General features: G+C 33.4%; 3 protein-coding genes across 3 annotated transcripts; 2 read left to right on the top strand and 1 right to left on the bottom strand.

Annotated features, from left to right (window-relative positions):
- Window positions 1-7296: 7296 nt before the first annotated feature.
- LOC105976942 (uncharacterized) lies at window positions 7297-8721 on the bottom strand. The gene is made up of 3 exons (XM_013002212.2): window positions 8530-8721; window positions 7998-8425; window positions 7297-7887 (listed from the first exon to the last, which is right to left on the bottom strand). The coding sequence occupies exons 1-3, from the start codon at window positions 8612-8614 to the stop codon at window positions 7498-7500; spliced, it is 903 nt and encodes a 300-aa protein (XP_012857666.2). The 5' UTR covers window positions 8615-8721; the 3' UTR covers window positions 7297-7497.
- Window positions 8722-13514: 4793 nt separating this feature from the next.
- On the top strand, window positions 13515-18211 carry LOC105976936 (calcium-dependent protein kinase 18). Its single transcript, XM_013002207.2, has 12 exons — window positions 13515-14422; window positions 15666-15796; window positions 15895-15936; window positions 16018-16129; window positions 16206-16284; window positions 16385-16554; window positions 16708-16834; window positions 16919-17034; window positions 17145-17252; window positions 17368-17430; window positions 17552-17725; window positions 17864-18211. Exons 1-12 carry the CDS (start codon window positions 14006-14008, stop codon window positions 17999-18001), a joined length of 1677 nt encoding a protein of 558 aa, XP_012857661.2. The 5' UTR covers window positions 13515-14005; the 3' UTR covers window positions 18002-18211.
- A 2258-nt stretch (window positions 18212-20469) lies between these two features.
- MSRA5 (Peptide methionine sulfoxide reductase family protein) lies at window positions 20470-23463 on the top strand. The gene is made up of 4 exons (XM_013002233.2): window positions 20470-20831; window positions 22308-22420; window positions 22526-22670; window positions 22967-23463. The coding sequence occupies exons 1-4, from the start codon at window positions 20556-20558 to the stop codon at window positions 23162-23164; spliced, it is 732 nt and encodes a 243-aa protein (XP_012857687.2). The 5' UTR covers window positions 20470-20555; the 3' UTR covers window positions 23165-23463.
- Window positions 23464-23752: the final 289 nt, after the last annotated feature.

Here is a 23752-nt window from a genome sequence, read left to right as displayed (position 1 = left end):
TTTATGCATACACTAAATTTTTTTAGAAGAAAAAAATAATGATAAATTCGTGCATATTAGATAATTAATTGAGTGAATAAACTTAGAAGTAAAAAAATTCCCACTCTTGTAATTTTCGGCCATGTGGAGACATGGATTTTATTGTGTCCATGTGTACAATTCTTTAATGTAGAAAGACTCATTAATTGAGAGAATTGAAAGCTTAAGTGACTTGTACTTTCTTCATTAAGAATGATACTTCACTTTACATTTCAATTCAAGACCCACTTACTCTCTCTCTCTCTCCACCTAAGCATTTGAAACCCACTCTCTCTCTCTTCTTCCTCTCTCTAATTTCGGCCATCACCACCATCCCCTCACCAAGACTCCATTTTTACTCAAGTTCAAGCCATAGAACCACCTCCAATCCAACCCAACTAAAGAGGAAATTCCAAGAACACCCCCAAATGCTTGCAAAACTCTATAAATAGAACCCAACACCCAAGTGAATTTTCATCTTCTCCACCATATCTTAAACCTCTTAAGAAAATATCCATCTTCCTTCTTTTACTCCATTTCGAAATTATTAGTGTAAGAAGCTCAATATCTCTCCTCATTTCCAAAAAGAAGTTTCTTCAACTAAAAGTGTAAGAAAGCTCTCATTTTCTTTCTTCCTTTTCAATTTCGAAAATTCCCTAATGTTTTCTTCTAATTTTTTATAATTTCTTCAAGGTTCTTATAGTGGGTTATTCAATCCACCAATTCCTTCATATTCCCAAGAGAAACTAGATGAGAATTTCATATTCTTGCTACAAGTGATTCTTCACCAATATTATTTCTTCTTTCTCCTTCTTTGTTCTTAATGGCCGAAAATTTGGGAAGTTATAGTACTTTACTTGTTTATTGTTAGATCATCCATGCATGTAAGAATCTAAGCTTTAAATGATATAATCTTGAAGAACTAAGAATAATATTGTAATTTAATTTTTATGTATGATGTATATATATACATACTAGACCTGCGTGATCTTAAGGAAACTTTGATCCATGGTTTTCGTAAACCTATGTGGTCGAAGAAAGTATTTGATCCATGGTTTATTTGTAATCTATATGTGCTATATATAAGTATATGTTTCTATGTGTATATATATCGACCTACGTGGTTGTAAGTGTACTCCCTCCGGGTCGAGGAAGCTTACGATCCATGGTTTATGATGTATGAGTAATAAGATAATATACGAAGATAAAAACCGAGAACAAGATTAATAAAAATGGAATTTTGTGTGATTGAATTGTTTATGGTTCGAATATTTTGGAAAGAAAATGAAATAAATGGAAATTTGGTGCTACTTGAAAAAAAACTTCAAGTCTCTTGAGAAAGAGGGCTTGAACTTTAATTAATGAAACTTGGAGATAGTAATTATAAATAACCGAATGCTTTGAGTTGTTTTGCTATATGTGTAAATATGTGATCTATGTTCTTTGCTTGAGTTGTTATGTGTCTTACTTGCTTTTGTGATTTTGTGACTAAACTATGTGCCTTTGTGAAATATGTAGAAATATGTGTGCTTATGTGAAAGCTAACTTTGAATATGTGAAATGAAGAATATATACTAACTTCACTTGCACGTTTTTAAAATTGGAAAATCTTGTAAAACTTAGATCGAATAATTAGCACGGGGTATGAGGGACCGGTACCCCAAAATGAGATGAAGAGTGTGTGGTTTGATTCCACTTATGAAACGGGTTCCAAATAAATGAAGGCTTATTGTCTAAGGTTTTACTTGATTTTTCAAAGGATATCCGAACAAAAGTGTTTTTCTCACACAACTAATCAAGTTGCTTGAATTGAATGAAAGTATGTACTAAGCTCACTTGCACGTTTTTAAAATTGGAAAGTCTTGTAAAACATAGATCGAATAAGCACAGGGTATGAGGGACCGGTACCCAAAAAATGAGATGAAGAGTGTGTGGTTTGATTCCACTTATGAAACGGGTTCCAAATAAATGAAGGCTTATTGTCTATGATTTTTCCTTGATTTTCAAAGGATCTCCGACTAAAGAAAATGATTTTCTCACACATTGTATGAGCACTTGCATGAATGTATGTGCAAAAGAATGACAACTCGCTTGTGAAGGATCTCCTCTTATTCCTTATGAAATGATGAAAGAAAGGTCTAAGAGGTAAATCGAAAAGGTCTAAGAGGTACACCGAGAAGGTAAAGGTAAATCGGTAAAATTCCTTAAAGAAATGGTGATTAAGGTATATGTATACTTGCACATGTATGTATATGTATGATTATATGATTCCTTGTCTAACTGTATTTGATATTCTATGGAATTCTCATTGAGTCTCAAAGACTCATATAGGTGTTGAATTGCTTGTAGGATTACCCGATTTCGAGCCCGAGGTTCGTGGTTGAAGTTGAGTTCGTGGATCATGAGAAGCGTTCATATGGAGGCATGGTGGATTTTGGGTGCTCTTAATATACTAATGTTGTTTTATTTGTACACTTTGCTCTTAAAGACATTCGACACCATTTTAGGTGTTTATTATCGTCCCCTTCCGCCTATTGGAGGAACTTACTATTGATGCATAATGTGTAATGTGACATAGGATTAAGATTACCTATTTTGATATATGTTATGATAATTCCTCAAAAACTTACGTAACTTTAGGGCAAGTTTTCCTAAAAACCTTATAAAATGCCCATCGGCTAGTTATGTGTTGTATTATGCCTAGTAGTTTAAGAATTCGTGTTAATTATCTCTTGTATATATTATTGCATGAAATTTTACAGCATCATAGGTCTATATGTTAGGTTCACGTTGATATGTCTTTTGCATTATTTGGATAATCCATGAATTAAATACGAATTGTTTACCAACTCTGCTCCGAAATAGAGTCATTGTAGTATTTACAATAAAATACGAAGTTTTTCTCACTCAAAAGGATTTATTCTACTTGGGATAAACTCCTAACTTACTAATGTACTTTAGTATAGAACTTTATGATTTTCGAAACAGTAGGAAATTTATAAAGATTTTTCAAAGGTCACTCTCCTGCTTTACATTTTCAATCTGTACAGTTGTACCATTTTAATTATTCCTTTCAAATGGCTCAAGGTATTTAAAAACTGTTTTTACTAGGTTAGAGCATGTGGTAAACACTTCAAGTGTTTTGCATGAACGGTTAGAGAGTTATTAATTTGTTTGATTGATAGATTGAAACTGTCCAAAATTTTCTCACTTTGCTAAAATGGGACTTAATCTCTAGTCATGCATTCATAGTTTGTGAAATTGATTAAGGGAACTCTGATTCTAAAAGAAATTTTTTGTCGGAATTTTCTATTCCCGATTAATATATTTCAAAGTCTTCCGCTATTATATTCTAAAATACTAATTAGGTATAACTAGAAAATGGGTTTCACACTCATCCTTCGTCATGGCAGCCCCCAGACCGGGGTATTATCAAGATGAACGTTGATGTGGCTTTTCTCTATTGAAAAGAACTTCTACGCGACGGCTATGGCGGCGCTTGACAGTAGCGACGAATGTTTATGGGGGAAAATCTAGAAAAAGTTGGGCCACCACCTAATGCTTGAGGAGAAACGACTGGCGTGCTTCATGCTCTACAACTCGCGAAGGAGAAGGGATGGAATGACATAGTCATTGAAGGCGACAACTTACAAGTGATGATAACTCTCAATGAGGAAGAATGTCATTTAGCACCCTTTGGTCCAATTGTTGAACAATGTCCAGTTTATGCTCGTGGTTTCAATCGTGTTTCTTTTCAATTTGTCAAACGGTCTGGAAATCATCTTGTCCATGAGTTGGCTAAATTGCAGTGTTCTAAAAATCGACTGAGGCAGCCGATTAATCGGTATCCGAGGCGGAGGCGGTCCCAAACCTTTACGATTTTAGTGTAAATGTTTGAAAAATCGATTTTTGCCTGTCAGGTGGTCCGAGGCGGGTTGAGGCGGTCTGAGGCGGAAACCTTTATGGCGGGTCAAACTCGGTGGCAAAAATCGGTCAAAAATCAGTTTTTTTATTTTTTATTTTTTTATTTTTTTAATTCAAAATTAAAGTTGGGATTTTAATTTTAAAAAAAAAAGATGAGTATGCTTTATTTTGTTTATGTTAACTATTATTGTTAAAGAACTAATGATGTATGCCAGGAATGTTGAAGAATAAATGTAAATTAAAAAATTGTCTTTTTATTTATACTAGCATTTTTTCCCCGTGCGATGCACGGGATATTATTTCAAAAGTGAAAAAATATAATCAATTAATACATAATAAGAAAATATCGTACACTAACATAGTAAAATTTGATAATGTAGTATTATTCATATTTTATATAACATTGGTTTTTTTTAATCTTGCATATTAAGATTTATAATCCAAATATATAGATTAAGATTTAAAAAATCGTATTTCTATCTTTATCTCGTTTGATTTGAGATATATTGATGAAAAATCGGAGATTGATAATTGTTAAAAATTATCGTTAGAAATTAGTAGAGAAAAAATATTTAATATAAATAATTGCAGAAATACCATTAGGGTTTTTTAGGGTTCTCTAGCGTTTCTTTCTTTTATATATAAGATTTTATAAGGATATTTATGTATTATGAACTTATTATTATTAAACTTTTATTATGTTATTAGGATATATACATGATAGAGATACATTTATGTTTAATTATATTAAATTTTAAAAACCAATTTATTTTCGATTTATCACCGGTTAATTACACCCCGACCGATTAATTGTGAGTCGGTGTCTAACCGCCTCCAACCCGATTACCGCTTTTTACATCCTTGCGAAATTGTACGATATGACTGGTTTGGAAGGCTTACTACTTTCCTAGGTTTGGCGATGAATGCCTAATAAAATCTCAATTTTTCCTTAAAAAAAGAAGTGCAAAAATGCACTTTGCCCCCTTAAAAAACTCACAATTCGCACTTTCCCCCCTAAGAAACCGAAAAAGAGACTCTCCCCCTTCCAAATTGTGCCTCAGTTGCACTTTGCCCCAAAATTCGAATTGCGGTGTTTTTTTCATCGGATTTCAAATATCTCTGTGCACTTAAGGGGTATATGCGTCATTTTAGGGTATATATGTTTTTCTTTTAAAATTTTCACCTGATTATAAATTTCTCCTCCTAAATTGTAAGGACTAAATTGCAATTTAGAACTTTATTAAGAACCCTAACCCCCTTCCTTCTTCCCACCACCGCACCACCACCACCACCTCTACCACCGCACTTCATCATCATAAAAAATCGTCATCAGCTCTAGAGCAAAAGACCCATCAACTAATGCTTGCTCTCACTATTTTCAAGTTCTTCATAACACTAGTTTTCTTCGCCACAGCCATAACCTTCATCACGCTCACACCATTGTTGCTCAATTTTCGTATTCCCATTATTAAATTTTGCAGCTCGATTGATGTCGCTCCCGCCTTCTGCATCACCAAAATCGACCATTTCTGCAACAAGGAAGACGAGACGACGACGTTAATTGCACATAAATCACTCCAATTTCTTCGCCCACCTAAAATCATATGTGCTATGTTCGACGATGGATTGTTTGAATTTAATGTTAGACGGCAGATTATCCGGATCTGGGCTGAGTTCTTCGTGGTGCTGTAGCAACTGTGGTGTGGTGGTGTTGCGTGGCTGCTGGTGGCGGAACAAAAGATGGGGTGGGTTCTACGTGGTGGTGTTGGGTGGCTGCTGGTGGCGGAACAGAAGGTGGATGCAGAGTTGTTTGGCGGTCGAAATTGGTGGGGGAGGTGCGAGGGAAGAAGATTACTATTTTTTTTTTGCTTTTATTTTTCCAGTTATATTGAATTTATATTTTTGCATTTTGTTTCTTTAAATTTCAATACTATTAAAACTTTATTAAACAATAATGAAAATATTTGTAACATGAATGACAAATAGAAAATATTTTTGGAATTATGCAAAGTTGAATATATTGCATTAAAAACTATAATTTGTAAATGAAAAAAAATAAACAAAGAAATAAATTATTTTAAGTAAAAATACGTTTGTACGTTTAAATTTTTTTAAATGGATGGAAAAGATGATTTGACGCATAGACCCCTAATTGGATGGAGAAATTTGATTTCCGGTGAAAAAAAACAGTGGAATTCTAATTTTGGGGCAAAGTGCGACTGGGGCACAATTTGGAAGGGGGAGAGTCTCTTTTTCGGTTTCTTAGGGGGGAAAGTGCGAATTGTGAGTTTTTTAAGGGGGCAAAGTGCATTTTTCCCAAAAAAGAGATATTTTTTAGGGTGCAACTATTTGCAATCCCATAGATTTCTAAGAGAAAGACCAAATCAACTTTACGACTAAAACCCTTTATGCAAATACTATTTTACCCTCAAGCAAAAACACACAAGAGTCCATTTACAAAAGAAATACACAAAAGACAGAACACACAAGACCATAAAAAACACTAAAAAAATACACTAGATAAAAATAAAATTATTAACAAAAGGCACTCTAAAAGAGAAGGAAAATAAAGGGTGAGAGAGATAAAATCCAAGATCAAACATATGGGCAAAAACCTAAACTTTAAGTAAATCCAAACAAAAAAATCAAAAACCAAATCAAGATGTCTGAAGGACCGCGGAAAAACGAAAAAGATGAAGAAAATAGCGAGACCTGCAAACAACGTAAATTCGGATTGTATATGTCGATTTTCTTGTAAAATTCAGACATCACAGTGTCGATTTCTTTAGATTCTCGACACTCAGGCGTCCACATTTCAACAAAAAAACTTCATTGTCGAATTTATCCCACAATTTTGACACACAATCAAGGTTAAATTTGAAGTGTACAGGTCGAAAATTTAAATGGTAGTTCTTCAAAAAAATTGCAACAATTTTCAAACAGACGGCGATGGTATTGTGCACTTGGTGGCAGTCGAGTGGCGGTGATGGCTCAATTTATGTGTGGCGGCGTTTATGAATTTGCTCCGCAAATCTGACTCAATCGATTTTGTTGTGGGTGGATATGGCTTCTTTTTCGTGGAGGTCTTCTGTTTGAAGGAAGATATGAAAATGGATGAAGGGGCTAAATAAGTTTTTGGTCTTCTTCCCCTTAGAAATTTTGGGATTACAAATATCGGCCGCCATGCCATTTTTTAACACGAGTACAGGAATTGAAAATTCCTTTTATCAAAACGAAACAACAGCTTGAATTAATCATCTACAAACATTAATAACCTCCATCTCCAGCAAGAATGACAGAACCAAATTCTTTCAAACTAAATAACACTTGTTGGAGAACAAAAACCATAGAGAGTGAAAATTTGTCATCAAATTCAAAAAGCAATGAATGAAACACAATTAACAATTATTTTCGATTGTAATAACAAGAGAAGCAAGCAAAGCAGCACCGAAAACATAAAAAAAAAAAAAAAAAAAAAAAAAAAAAAAAATACAAAGTTTGTTTGGTGTCACAAGGAAGACAACCAAACCAGACTGACTTGACAAATGAAATGAATTAATTGTGTTGAGAGGATGATACCACGGAATCATTATCATCATCAGCTTCAATAATCATCTCATCGTCACTATTGTAAATAAAACGAATGTGCTTCCCCTCAAATTTTGGGCCTTCACTATCAACAACACTGATATTGCTCATTCCTTCACAGAGAACTGATAGCAGATTACCACAGAAACCATCTTCTTCCTCATAATACTCGTAATATTCTTCTTCTTCTTCTTCTTGTTGGTTTTCGCTTGCATTGACTTGAATTGACCAAACAGATTCATTATCATCATCAGAACACCCTTTTCCTCCTTCATTCTCGGAGAAATCCAGCAGTAGAGACCTCGTTATCACATTATTATTGTTCTTCTTCTCACTTTCATCAATCCCCTCTTCTTTCTGTTTTTATTACCAACCATAAAACATAGGCAGAGAAAACGAACATCAATATTACTAAAACTTCAATATCAAGAAAGAAAGAAAGAAATAATCAAGCGTTACAAACAAACCTGTGGTGGGAGAAGGAGAAAGTTATCTTGAACAGGGGAAGAAGTGAGACAAGGCGGCAATGATAAAGCATCCAAGATTTGGGGTGTGTTTGCTGGAGTTGGTGCACCAACAATATGATTATTATTATTATTGTTTGGAGATTTGATTAGATTGATGAAGAAAGAAGGCCCCGGACGCAGCGTTTTATTATTAACGAGCACCTCAGCCTCTTCTTCAACTTTCTGCAAAAGGGTCTTCACTTGACCTCTCAACAGAGCCTCCCCTGAACCTGGAGTTGTACCCACCCCATTTATTGATTTTCCTTTTCTTGTCGAATATGAAGAACACGAAGACGAAGACGGTGTCTTCAGATTCCCAATTGCAAGACCAACAATCGGCGAATCGTTTGTTATGTCTATCAGAGCACATCTCTCCCTCCCTTTTTCCTCTGTTACAGAATCATATTATTTATTATTATTATTCATACGCAATTAATTTCAAGAAATGAAATTAAAAAAAAAAAAAGATGTTGTTCAAGTATTATTCACATACTTGAGAATTGTAAGTTGGCGTTGGCAGAAGCAGCGGAGGTCTGGGATCTTGTTACTCTTCTTGTGGACGATGATGGGGTTTCCATTCCAACAAATTCAAGTGGGTCGCCGGAATAATACAAGATCTGTGATCGCCGCCGGTGGCACAGCGATTATTAATTAAAATAAAAGGCAATGTAAGATGTAATTGATGTGTACAAGGAAATGTTTTATAGGGAAAGAATGGAGAAATAATATGACCGTTGGAGCCTATTCAGTCGAAATTAGCCGTTGGGATTTTGAATACGATCTCACTCATCCATGCCTTGTTGGGCTCGGCCCACTCTCTCTCTCTCTCCTTTTCTGATTTTCTTTCTTTTCCAAATCACACCATTTATTATGCTCTTTACAATTTATTATTATTTATGCTTCCAAATTATAAATTTCTCAAATAAAGGAAAATGATAAATTGTAGGTTTCACGTAAATGGAAAAGATATACATCCCCATTGGATTTTATTTGACCAACATAATCTTGTATTTGTTATTGATGAATAATATTGTTTACCTTTTTTTTTTCTTTTTTTTTTTTAATTTGAACATGTTATATATATATATATATATATATATATATATATATATATATATATATATATATATATATATATATATATATATATATATATATGTGTGTGTGTGTGTGTGTGTGTGTGTGTCATATTTTTGCCGTGCACGGTGCACCTAGTAATATTTTTAAACTTGACTAGAACCATGTTTAAAAGAAATAGCATGTTGAAACCCCATCCATAATTTTGATATAACTACTCTAGTCAAACCTTATAAATAATTTGAAATATTACTAACATTGGAATAGTCAAGGGAGTTCAATTTTGTGTACTAGTTAGGGGTGGTAAACGAGTCGAGCTGACTCGTGAGCTCGATAAGTCAGCTCGAAAAAAGCTCGATTTCAGATTTGAGTTTTTCGAGCTCGAACCATTTTTTAGTTGCTCGTGAACTCATATCACGAGCCGGCTCGCGAGCCTTATTTATTGTTTTTATTTTGTTTTCAAATTTTTTTTATATATTATTTTTTATTTGAATAATGTATAATAATATAAAATATTATAGAAATAAATAAAAATAAAATAAAAATATTAAAAAAATATATATATATATAATTAAAATTTATTGTTTATTTTGTAATTTTTTTAAAATCATTTTTAAAAATAATAATTAAAAAAAATATTTTTTAAAAAGCAAAAAGAAAAATAAAAAAAATGAGCTTGGGTTTGAACTCGACCTCGACAAAATGGACACGAGCTCGAGCCAGAAAAGAAGGAGCTCGAGCCTGTTGTTGGGTGCTAAATACCTAACACGCAAGTGCACGTATCGCAAACAAGTAGTAAAAGTGGACTCGCAAGAGTCGGATGTCGATCCCACAGGGAATACTCAAATTATCTAATCTCAAGTACCAAATTCTAACAACTATGATTTTTATCCAGCCTACGCAAGTTTGTCAAATTAAATCAATTAAATAATTAAACTAATTATGAAAGCCAATAAACACGAGAAAATATCAATAAAAACGGACCTAGGATTTTATCTTCCCCCTATGCAAGAATTGCTCACCCAAAACCCCTCAATTATGAAATATATGATTCCTGATTATTAATCCGAGACACTAATTTACTCATAACCCGCTGTCGCGTGTATTATGAGTCTACTATTCATAAACGGTTCACTATATGCCTATGCAAACAATTTATGAAGAAAGCATTAACTAACAAGTCACGTGAATGGCTACCTAAGGTGATATCTGTATGTCTACGACACCACATGCAATTGACACACTCATCCGGTGAAAACTACTCGAAGGTTCTTATACTTACCGTCTAATTATCAAAATAGCTCTGTCGAGTCAACCCCAATAATCACAGATAAAGCACATATATTGATCAAGTTCATGCACTAACAATCATAACAAGTATAAGAAATAATCATAAAATCATAATTGCATAATCTCAAGAAAACGAGTTCACCATCCCCACATAGGGTTCCAATAAAATCCTTGATTAAAAACTTAGCTACGCATAACGAAAAACATAATAAAAGTAATAAAATTCATAGATTCAAGAAAAGATAGGTGAAAGAAGAATTGTGATGAAGATTCGTCAGGTCTTCGTTCTTCCGTTCTCTCGCTCCTCTTGCTCCAAGGTTGTGTCAAAAGTTCTTTGATTCGTGCTTGGTTTGGGCTTAAATAGATGTCCCAACTTGGTAGATGATTCTAGGTTTCCTTGTGTGTTTAAAAGTCCAAAATTGTCTCCAGCGTGATTTGGCACGGCCGCGCGAAAATCAGTGCAATTCTCACACGGCCGCCCGAGAATCGCCGAAACCTTCTGTCCAATTTCTGCATTTGGCACGGCCGTCCCATTTTGAGGTGTAAATTTGGGACGGCCGTGCCGTGCCAATTCCTTCATATTTTTGATTATTTCACTTTTGGCCCATATTTTCTTCAAAATTGCAGTTTTGACCCCAAACTTTTCCAATTCATCAATTTGTACCTAGACTACCATAAATCAACTTTTTAAGCACCAATTATCGTTAAATCACACCAAAAGATCAAATAAAAAGATACGATAAAGTGTAAAAATATACACTTAACACCTGCCAAAAGAGGTGAGCACGGCTCGTTCACACCCCTAGTACTGGCCCAATCTCTTTTGATTGTTACCCTAATCTAACACTCTTGTTAAATAACAAAAATGTTTTAAAATCTTTAGTGTTACTAATAAAAACATACAATTGCAAAATGCTTGAAAGGTCAATCCCCGTTGCAATAATATTTAGAATCCATTACAAGGCTATGAACTCAACGTTCGCCACCAAAGTTAGATTCCACGGTTAAAAGTGTGAAACCCTCGTACTCTAAAATAATCTACGACGATCTAATATTGTCGTCTCTATATTCATACAATGTAAAGATATATTTCTTCCAGAAGAATGGACCCTCGAGGAAGTAGTTTAAACTGAACCTCTATTACTACATTCTTCAAACCAAATATTCATATTAGATATGTTAATACAAATATATATATATATATATATATATATATATATATATATATATATATATATATATATATATATATATATATATATATATATATATATATATATATATATATATATATATATATATATATATATATATATATATATATTTCTATCTATTACCATAGATGTATTACCCTAATGCGAGATTCAAATCAAAAAAATGAGTGGATGGTTAGTAAGACCAAGATACACAAAGGATTAGTAATGGAGATTCTGTAAATTATTCAAAAGGATATTTAACTGATTAGCCTTTACTACTAATTTATCTAAGGCATTATTTTTTTCTTTTCAAAAAATAATTAATAAAAACTCATGGTAACCATTCGAGCCGATGAAATTAGTAATATTATTCGTGAACGTATTGAACAATATATATATATATATATATATATATATATATATATATATATATATATATATATATATATATATATATATATATATATCATATTACTAATTGAGTGCAAAAAAGCTTGATAATTGCTAATAGATTGTGTAGTAAGAAGAGACGAGAAGAGAATTGGTGAATTGGTGAAGAAACATGGATGAAATAAGTGGATATTTATAGGTGAAAATTGGGGGGAAAAATAGGAGATGGCTGTGGAACCGGCCGGTTCCAGATCGGTTCGGTTACACCGGTTCTAACAGCAACTTCATTAGTCGATCTCGACAATTGATCACTAACGGTCAAGTAATCCCCACCACCCATTCAAATTAGAATCGGAACCGGTCCGAAGTTTTTGACCGTTGGAATTTCTATTTTTTTTTCATTTTTTTTTAAATCTGACCGTTTGATGGTGCCACATGGAATTTTTTTTTTAATTTGACCATTATAATTAATATTTAATTTTTATTATTTATTAAAAACCCAGTTCTAACCGGCGGTTAACACTTACAAAAAAGGGGAACTGAAACATGATGGATTTTTTTGGTTCTAGTTCCGATTTTGGTCAAACCAATTTGGTTCGGTTCTAAATCCCCTCGTACTGTGCCCAAGAACCACTTTACCCCCTCGTACTCTCAATTCCATTGATTTACCCCCTTGTACTTATACAATTTCCCAATACAGCCCTCTTCGTCAACTTTTTTCGATTTTGACTCTGACGCCATTTGGTCAAGAGTCAAAATATTGACGTAAATGTTGATTTTTTTCGATTTTGACTCTCGTGATTAGAAAAGAGAAAGGTTCACACATTCATATATTTTTTTTCTTTGCACTGGGTGGAATCGATCAATTTTTGGGTCTTGATTTTTACTAAATTAGGGGTTCAATTTGGGGATATCTTGGAAGGGGAAGTGATGGGAGAAGAAGAAATGACAATATTGACGGAGGAGAAACGATGCGTTATAGGCAGTGACAATTTTGTAATTTACAGAGTTGACCAAACGACGTCAGAGTCAAAATTGCCAAAAGTTGAAGGAGAGGGCTGTATTGGAAAATTGTACAAGTACATGGGGGTAAATCGATAAAATTGAGAGTACGATGGGGTAAAGTGGTTCTCGGGTAGAGTACGAGGGGTAAAGTGGAATTTATCCTAAATAAAATTATATTACAAAACATTATTTTTAAAATATTAAAATTAATAAAAGAACCCGATTGAACCAAGTAGAACGGTCCAATCCAACCGTAACCCAAATAGTCATCCAGTTCTAGGTTCAGTCCGATTTTAAAAATATTGATTAGACATTCAATTCTCCTTATTCACCAACTGTGCCATTCTCATTACGGCCAATTCTAATGAAATATTGTTGATATTCTAATTGATTTGGGTCAACATGGAAACAATTAATATATGATTATAACTTGAGCCACTAGTAATTTGTGGAGTGGGAATATCATAATAAATGATTGATTGTGCAACAATATAACTAGGATAAACAATGCAAATCTAACGACAAATCAAAAAATTAAGACAATAAATAAAAGTTAGAAAAGAGGGGGAACTTTTGGGCGACCTTCTCTCTCTCTCTCTCTCTCTCTCTCTCTCTCTCTCTCTCTCTCTCTCTCTCTCTCTCTCTCTCTCTCTCTCTCTCCTACCAAAAGTCTCTTTGACCATACCCACCATCTCCATTCCCTTCCTTCCCTTAATCTTTCCTGTAAATTTAATTATATATCTCTATCATTTCACATTGTATATTTTTTTACAATATATATTCGACCTTTTCTTTTGTTTCAATTTATCCATCTCATCTCATGTACATGTGTTTATATGATTGATCATCACATGTCCTCTCTCATGTATTCTTTTTGAATATTTAGAATCCCTTTATTTTTTTTTTTGAGAAAAAAAAAAAAAAAAAACAAATCCCTTTATTTGAAAGACCTAAACTTGAAATCTGTTGGCATTTTCATTTTTTTCTTTTATCCTATTGTTAACAAATTAAATGGGCATCTGTTTTTCCACCAAAAAAGGGAGCGCCCCTTCCACCACCACCACCGGCAACGTCCACCAGCAGAACCGCCGCTCCTCCGCCACATCTAAGCCATCATCTTTCAAGACAACATTTACTGCTTCATCAAAAAAGCAAGAGGGGTCACAAAATAATAATCTTAAGACAAGAGACAATCATAAAAACCAACAACAACAGAAACGTTCTCATAAGATAATCAAGAATAGTTCAAAAAGTACAAGTGGGGCCATTCCATGTGGCAAAAGAACAAATTTTGGATATGATAAGGATTTTGTGAAAAAGTACAACATCGGGAAATTGTTAGGACATGGCCAATTTGGTTACACATATGTTGCAATTGATAAGTCCAATGGAGATCGTGTTGCTGTCAAGAGAATAGAGAAGAACAAGGTATTTATTCATATTTATTCTATTTTTTTTTTTTATTATTATTAATATTTTATAAATTGTTTTTTGAGCGAATTGCATACAGGACATGTGCTCATAATTAATTGCAATCATATATACACTCCAAAATTTCTCAAAAAGAAAAGAAAACACCATGGACCCTACTAAACATTAAAATACCTATTCTCATCTAACTTATTTCAATTTCATATCAAAATCATATACTACCATACCAATATTGCACATTAACCTCAATTTTTAAGAAATATTACATACTAACCCTCACTATTCACAATTTTTTTGATTTTGTTTTTTTGAAAAAATAATTCCCCCCCCCCGTGAATCCCATTTTAACAAGATTGCATTTTAATTTTTTTTTTCTTTTCAGCGTTGACTTTTACTTTTATTCTTTTTTTAACTTTTACCCGTCATTGACATCCGGCCAACGACATCAAACTTCCTTTTTTATTTTATCTTTTTTAAATTTTTTTTCCGTTGTTGATCGGTGAAAAAAAAAATTTAGAAGTTTTTCCTTTTTATTTTATTGGGTAAATTAGAACCACTCCTAAAGTATGATCATATTACAAAAACCCCATCTTGTTTGGATAATTACAACCATCCCTCAACTCCTCAAATTTAGTGGAATCTTCGAGATTATATGGATATCACATTTGTACTCGTTTTATCTCATTCGATCTCTACAATTTGAAGCAAGATGATCATAATATGTGTTTTTTGGGTTGTATATATCAGATTGTGGTGCACATAAACTGTATTTCTACACAAAACGAGTACAAACTAGAGCACATTCCACGAAAACTAGATGCATATGTTGAATTTGACACCATAAGGGTGGAGGTGTAAGAAAAAATCATAGTTGAGGGGTAGATGTAATTATCCAAGCAAGAGAGGTTTTTTTGTAAATTGACCATACCTCAGGGGTGTTTGTAATTTACCCTATTTTATTTGAACGTTCAACATAGTGATATTATTGTTGGTGAAAAAAATTCAAAGGCGGAAAAAAAATTATAAAAAAAATTCTTAAAAAAAAAAAAAAGTCATCGGCGGCGTTCAAATTATGAGATTATTTGGTTAATTGGTAGCGTATTCTTTGAATGATGAGGTGTACGTTAATACTTGAAATATCAGGATAGGTATGTATATATATAGTCTATAGATAGATAGCAAATTAAATGTGATAAGTTGGTAGTGAAAAAAGTTGAAAAGAAAGAAACAAACGTGACAGATGGTTCTGCCAATAGCTGTTGAGGATGTGAAGAGAGAAGTGAAGATATTGAAAGCTTTAGCTGGTCATGAGAATGTTGTTCACTTCTATAATGCTTTTGAAGATGATTCTTTTGTTTACATTGTCATGGAGTAAGTACTTTTATCTATCTATCTACTACCTTCTTTCTCTCTCTAGCTAGAAATATATATGCATCCATCCACATCTTTTAATTTCCTTCATTAATTAGGTTATGTGAGGGTGGAGAGCTGCTTGACCGTATCTTATCCAAGTAAGCTCAATACATAGCTCATCATCCTTTTTCCTTTGCTACAAATTAAATATTATTTTAATTTGTGTACGTACGTAACAGAAAAGATAGTCGTTACACTGAGAAAGATGCAGCAATTGTTGTGAGGCAGATGCTCAAAGTTGCTGCAGAGTGCCATCTACATGGTTTTGTACACCGTGATATGAAGCCTGAGGTATTATTATTATTATTATTATTAAACTTTGTATATATATATATGCTGATCATTCATTCATTTATCTTTGATTCAGAACTTCCTATTTAAGTCCCCAAAAGAGGATTCACATCTAAAAGCTACGGATTTTGGTCTTTCAGACTTTATAAGACCAGGTAAATTAATGAGGAGATTTGAGCGTACGTGTTGTGATTTATGAATTTGTTTTTTTTGGGTCAAAATATATTAATCTTTAATTGAAAAAAAAATAAGCAGGAAAGAAATTCCAAGACATAGTTGGGAGTGCATATTATGTAGCTCCAGAGGTATTGAGGCGTAAATCTGGTGCTGAATCAGATGTATGGAGCATTGGTGTTATTACTTACATTTTGCTCTGCGGCCGCCGTCCCTTCTGGGACAAAACTGAGGATGGCATTTTTAAGGAGGTAGTCCGCGCGCGGTCTTATATTAAACAATCTCTCTCTCTCTCTCTCTCTCTCTCTCTCTCTCTCTCTCTCTCTCTCTCTCTCTCTCTCTCTCATACACTGTCGTACATTCGAATAATTTGGATTTCTTTTAATAATAATTTGAATTGATAGGTTTTGAAGAACAAGCCTGACTTTCGGCGGAAACCATGGCCAGGGATAAGCAATGCTGCTAAAGATTTTGTGAACAAGTTACTTGTTAAAGATCCTCGTGCAAGGCTTACTGCTGCCCAGGCTTTATGTATATCTTCCCATCTTTTTTTTGCATTTCCATCAATTCATTTACCTTTTTCGCATTTTAATTAATGTTTTTTAATTTGTACAGCACATCCTTGGGTTAGAGAAGGTGGTGAAGCTTTAGAGATTCCTCTTGACATTTCAGTTCTATCTAATATGCGCCAATTTGTTAAATACAGTCGTTTTAAGCAGTTTGCACTTCGGGTAATTTTTTATGTTATATTATGGGATTTTAATTATTAGTTATTGCCTTCTTTCTCAACATCATATATATACAAGTAGTTGATTATTTGGATGAATAACGTAACGTCCAGGCATTGGCTAGCACAATTGACGAGGAGGAGCTGGCTGATCTTCGAGATCAATTTGATGCAATTGACGTCGATAAAAATGGCTCCATTAGTCTTGATGAAATGAGACAGGTGTACATACATGAATGAATTTCTATGTTTGTTTTTTACTTTTCATTGCAGTAATAATCACCATTTATTTATTTATTTCGATTGGTGGGTGATATTTGTAATTATTTCACCTTAGGCCTTGGAGAAGGATCTTCCATGGAAAATGAAGGACTCCCGAGTTGTTGAAATCCTTCAAGCGGTATATATACATCTTTATTTGTTCTTTTACAGCTAGCTGTCATATATATATATATATATATTCATTGATAATTTGTTTGTACACGATGAATATAATGTTGTTTATGTTTGGTTAAGTGCAGATTGATAGCAACACGGATGGACTTGTAGATTTCTCAGAGTTTGTAGCAGCTACAATTCATGTTCATCAATTGGAGGAGCATAATTCCGAAAAGTGGCAGCAGAGATCACTTGCTGCTTTTCAGAAATTTGATGTCGATAGAGATGGATTTATAACCCCACAAGAACTTAAAATGGTACGTATTTATTCTTTTTTTTTTTTTGAGCTGCGCTACTTATACATACATACATAAATACATACATATACGTTGTACATATATATTACTTATATATGTTGTGCATTGAATGAATTGCACAACAACGGAACGTAACAGCACACAGGTCTGAAGGGTTCGATAGATCCGCTGCTAGAAGAAGCAGATATTGATAAAGATGGAAGGATTAGCTTACATGAATTCCGTAGACTTTTAAGAACTGCTAGTATGAGTTCACGAGGAGGTGTGTCTAGCTAGTAGCTTCTTCAAATCCATGTTCACAATACACGCACTTGTTTCAATAATTATATTAATTAATATTGAGTCTGCAAATAATGTATATTCTTAACTAGGAGTTTCTTATATAATCCTATATATGTTTTCTTTATGTGGATTCCTCTCACAAACTCTGCTGCACTGTTGGTTAAAAGTTACGTCAGTATATAAAATTGGGGTTTTTGTACATAAGTCATCAAACATCTTTATTATTCTAGATTTACGGCTATATCTCTTTCACCAATAAGCCCATCTTTTAATATTTATTATAAATAAATGAAACATTCATATATATGCCAATATTACCCCCAACCCTTTATACTCAATTCTTAATTATAATCCCAATTTAATCAATTTTGACCACAAAAATTCGATTTTGACAGTTTTTTTTCAAAAATTTTTTTCTGCCACCGGTCTCTGGCATTGACTTTTCAAAATTGGAGCATACTTTAATATGCTCCAATTTCATCCTTAATTTAATTTAACCTCAATTTGACCCCAAATTTCACAAAATATTCAATTTTGACACATTTTTTTTTCCAATTTTTTTTTTGCCGCCGGATCCCGGCGGTCAACGCCGGTCTTGACTTTTCATTTTTTTTTCTTTCAGATTTTTTCGCCGGTTCCCGGCGCTGACTTTTTTTTTTATTTTTAAATTAATTTTTTAAGGAAAAAAAAAAAGTTAACGTCGGAGACAGCCGGTTGACCTGCCGGAAAAAAAAAAAAAAAAAAAAGTTCAACGGTGGCTGACCGGCGGTCGAAATTAGATAATTGGTGAAATTTGGCTACATTTGGGGTGTTCATGAAATTGGTGTTGAATTAGGGTTTCAAGAAGTTGGGATAATTTTGGTATATATAAAACGGTTTTCTTTATTTGCATTAAGTTTGAATATGCAGATTTATTTGCAAGACAAAAAAGTTAATTTTTTTTTTTTTTTTTAATTAGGCTTATTTTATATACACCCCTAGACACGGCCACAGGCCAGGTTTGACCCAGACCCGACGAGGGACCCAAGTACCAGTCGGGTTGGGTTTGGGGCTTGATCATGTGTTCCTTTAATAATTTAGTACAATACTAACTACTCAAACAAAGAAACTTATTATATAACATTCCTAACTATAAATATATAAATATAAATAACACTATAAAATGATTACAATAATTCTATAACTAGTGTTTAATAAATTATTTATTGTCATATTCGCTATTATTAATATTAAAAATCACCACTAATAACAAATGCATATATATTTAATTTTAAAAAATATAAAAAATACGATTTAATTTAAAAGAAAGATTGATTTTTTTTTTTTTTTTATTTTGAAATTTTGAAAAGTTTCTCAATTATTATTTTCACTTATAAATACCCCTAATCCAATCATCACAACTTTCATTTTATTTAGTTTATGTCTCGAGGTCTTAATCGTTTCATTTTTTCTAAAATTGTTTAGTGTTTAATTTCATTTTTTTTAGTAATTTTGAATTTAAAGTTAATCTCAAGTTTTTTCAAGTATTAATTTAAATTTTTTTCTTTCTTGTAAATATTTTGGGAAAACAAAATTGGAAAACCGGTTTGGACCCGGACCCGCCTCCCCAGGAGTCGGTTTTGGGTCCCCTAAAAGTCGGACCCAGACTCGGACCTGACCCGCAGCGTGGTCGTGTCTACCCCTAGGGATAAGCCCAAGCCAAAATCATCCTTTGGCATACCCCCTGGAGAGGCGAAAGTACTATACTGCACTTATATACAATTTTTGGCCAAACTGCATTCAACATTTTGGTTCTGCATTAAGCATTTTTGCCGATTTATTTATTATTATTACTATTTTTTAAACTTGTATGCTTAACTTATATACCTTTTTTTGAAATTATAAGTTTTTTTTTTTTTTTTTTTTTTTTTTTTTTAGAATTAATATCTTTACTGTATTGAAAATAACTACATGCAACTGTGTAACTATAGTCATTCGTAGTTAATTTTTATTTTTTGACCCCAATGTACACACACGAATACTGGCGTATACAACAGAAATTCATAGACCCCAACAACAAAAAATCTACAAATTTCAAGATTAATATTATAAATCACCTCATAACCAATAAGATACAAATCGAAAATACACAAATATATGCATATGTAACTACATGTTACTATATGTAACTAGTAATGTATAGTAATCTACAGTAATGTATACAATCTGTTAAACACGGTAACTTGAAGCAGATGTAACTTCAACCAAATTTTTTAACACCTTCAAGGAGAGGATCAATGGCTTTCATTAAGCTGCAATTATAGTGCAAATCAACAAAAATTTAAGAAACATCAAAACACTCAAAAATTAGCAAACACTTGTGGGAATTATTTTAGGTGACCAAATATAATTTATCACATCACAAAAATATAAAGGGATAATAAAAGTTAAATATGTAAACATTAAACAAAATATCTCGAGGGGTATTCGGTAATTTCCTCTCCTCTCTTCTAATGTACATTTTGATTATGTAATTTTCTAGAATTGGGGCATTTCCCTGTTTGAAAGAATGAATCTGAGTGCAGCAGTTATCATCGTGACAATAATTTTGTGTGCGGCAAACTCAGCTCTTAGCATCAGATTTCCGGATCGGATCCCGGATTCCGTGGATGGGGGTTCCGATCAGCCCCTCAAAACAGCTGTCTTCGCCCTCGGCAGCTTTTGGTGGTCTGAGGCCGCTTTTGGATGCTTGGACGGCGTCGTACGCACCGCCGCCGTTTATGCCGGCGGATCCAAACCTAACCCCGAATACCGTAGCTTAGGTGATCACGCCGAGTCTGTCCAGGTTTTTCATCTCCTCTACTTTGTGTTTATTTTTGGCAAATTTTCCTTTCAATTTTGGAGCAACTGAAGAAAATAAATTTACTACAATTGTTTAGTCACTTGTCTATCCTTCTATCAGATTTTCGTTTGAGCTTCCACTTTTAAGCAATAATAAATGTACTTGGCATTATGTGAATAGCATATAATTTAAAAAAATATGTATATGTTATTTCAATTTCTTGTTATACTATTTAGGTGCCTCAAGGGATTGGTGAGTTTGCCAAATACTATGTAACAGTTGTTTTTTACAAAATTGATTTGTAATAATTAATCTTGAAAAAAATGATTTCGTGATTAAGGATGGTCAAAAGCTTCATTTTGGCCGATGAATCTTGCCCAAGTGCAAAGTTCAGACAAAAACACGATGCAATTAAGGGATGCTGCATTTATGTTCTCCAAATGTGGTTTTGTTTGTTATTTTTCTCCAGGTTGAGTATGCAGTAGGTTTGATATGGAATTAATTCTTGGATCTGATATTTGATATATGAATGGAATTTATTCCAAAAAAAGTTAAAAAGTGTAGCTTTTTGCAAACTGTTGATTGTTGTGTTTTGTACAATCAAGTATTGATTCTGGTTTAGGTTGGAAGATATTATTACAGATATAAGTTGCCAATTGCCTTTACAAATCACGGTAGAGCTTCAAATCTTATTCGGCAGCTTATAGTCACATTTTGATTGAGTTATCTATACATACAGCTCAACTGATGAATGTTGCTGGAGAACTGTAAAACAGTACCCTTTGTATCTTCCAAACTAGTAACTATTTATACAGTAAGTTAAAACCCCTCCCTCGCTCTTGTATATCCGATTTGCAAGAGTTTCCACTTAATCATTTAGTGGACCTTGCCCATCTTTTCATTCTAATTTATTTACCTAGAAAAATCAATGTAAGATGTGATCCCAGTTAGGATTCTATAAAATGAAATGGAGTATAATGGTGAACATCACAAAATAATGCATCAATTTTATTTTTGCAAGTACTTTCAAAACAAGAAAGCTCTTGGAAAATTAGGCTAAAATTATATTTTGCTGTAAAAGATCTAATGCACCTGCTTCACTACGGGTTGTTCTGTAACATCTTCTTAGTTTTTTTTTTCTGAACAGTGTCAAATGACTTTTGTTTAGTGCTTACTGAGATGGTGTTCGCCTGACTAGAATGTGATTTTTTTCTAAAAATCTGATTTTTCGATCTTATTCCTAGAGTTGAGATGTTTGAATGCCACATGGCTTCGCTAATCATCATCCAACATTCTTGAACATTTAGCTGAAAGCCAAATAAGCGTTGTGTAGCAGATGCAAAGTATTTATATTTAAGGGTTATGAGTGAAACCTGCAGATGTGAAATATTAGTTTTTCTGTTACATTTTCTTTCTTTGCCCTGCCCATACATGATATTGATACAAAATTTCTTATGTTGTTCTGTCAATGCTGTGCAGATAGAATATGATCCCAGGATTATTAGTTTCAGACAACTACTTGATATCTTTTGGACTAGTCATGATTCTAGGCAAGTATTTGGGCAGGGTCCTGATGTTGGAAATCAATACCGGTACTCATTTTCAATTCCAGCAGCACTTTGATTGTATGTATACAAGTGTCTAATTATAACCCATAAATAGGTTATCTTACATGGTAAATTATTTTATCCGAGCAGGTCTATAATATTTACGAATGGAACTGAAGAATCCAGATATGCTGCTCTCAGCAAAGAAAAAGAACAAACAAGGTCAAAGAATAGTGTTGTTGCCACTCAAATCCAACAGCTAGGACTATTTTATCCAGCAGAGCCTGAACATCAGGTTCGATGTTCTCAACTTCTTTTTTTTTTTTTTTTTTTTTTTTTTTAATCTTTTAAATGTATAAATGTGAAGCTAGTTCCACTCGGATATGCAACACTACAAAAGATAGAAATTGTTGTTTAGTTCAGCTGATTTTAATGCTCCATTTTAACTCTTTAAGTATGCTTGATTTCACTAAAAACAAACTCAAACCAAAAAAAGATAAAGCAGCTCCTTAAGATAGGAAGAGAGTACAGAGCTTAGTCTTTTCATTTTATAAAATATTTCTAACGGAAAATTGGTCTGCCCACGTGTAGAAATTTGAGCTTAAACGAAACCCGTTTCTTCTTCAATTAATTGGCAACTTGGCAGAAGAAGAGCTTGAGAGGTCTAGCCTTGCAACAAAGCTTAATGGATATGCAGCAGAGCTTTGTCCAACTAGGATGCAAAAGCAGATTGATGCCAAGATCAACGATATTGTAAGAAAAGGTTGGCCCATCTTAAGGGAGATCTAATTCGACTTTTGAGTTGATGCAAAATCCTACAGGTAATTTTGTCACTAATTTAGGCAAATATCGACCAGCTTCAGAATCCTCTTTGTTCATTAGACCGTTGATCCATTTGTTCAAAGCTGAAAAATAGTCTTCAGCACTGTGAATAGCATCATTTATCTGCAGCTAATTCTGGCATAGTTCCTTTGATGCTTAATTTGAGATTGTTACACCGATAGTTGCGTTTCTGTTTTTCGCAAGGCTAATGTATCACTTGGTAGACTGCTGATTAATGAGTATATAATAGCAAGACGCCTTTTCTACTTCAGATTTTCATATTATGAGTTGTAATAGTCGTCAAATTACTCTTGTATACTTGCAGAAAGGGACCTTCAAAATTTGCAGAGGTACTGCCCCGCAAGGATTAGGGTTGGCAAGGATTAGGGTTGTTTATTAGCTTTTGTTCGAGAGTTTATAAACTGTTTTTAAAAAGGGTTGATATCAAATGCCCCCCCCCCCCCCCCCCAAACAATAAATTAGAGAAAAACGCACGCCAAAATCATCTTTAGGGATACCTCGCAAGAGTACTATCCTGCCCTTATATGTAATTTT

The sequence above is a fragment of the Erythranthe guttata genome, chromosome 8 (genome assembly GCF_056151865.1).
Source record: "Erythranthe guttata isolate IM_541 chromosome 8, IM_541, whole genome shotgun sequence".
Taxonomy (NCBI): domain Eukaryota; kingdom Viridiplantae; phylum Streptophyta; class Magnoliopsida; order Lamiales; family Phrymaceae; genus Erythranthe; species Erythranthe guttata.
Note: the sequence above shows the minus strand (reverse complement) of the source record. Positions and strands in the feature narration are given on the sequence as shown.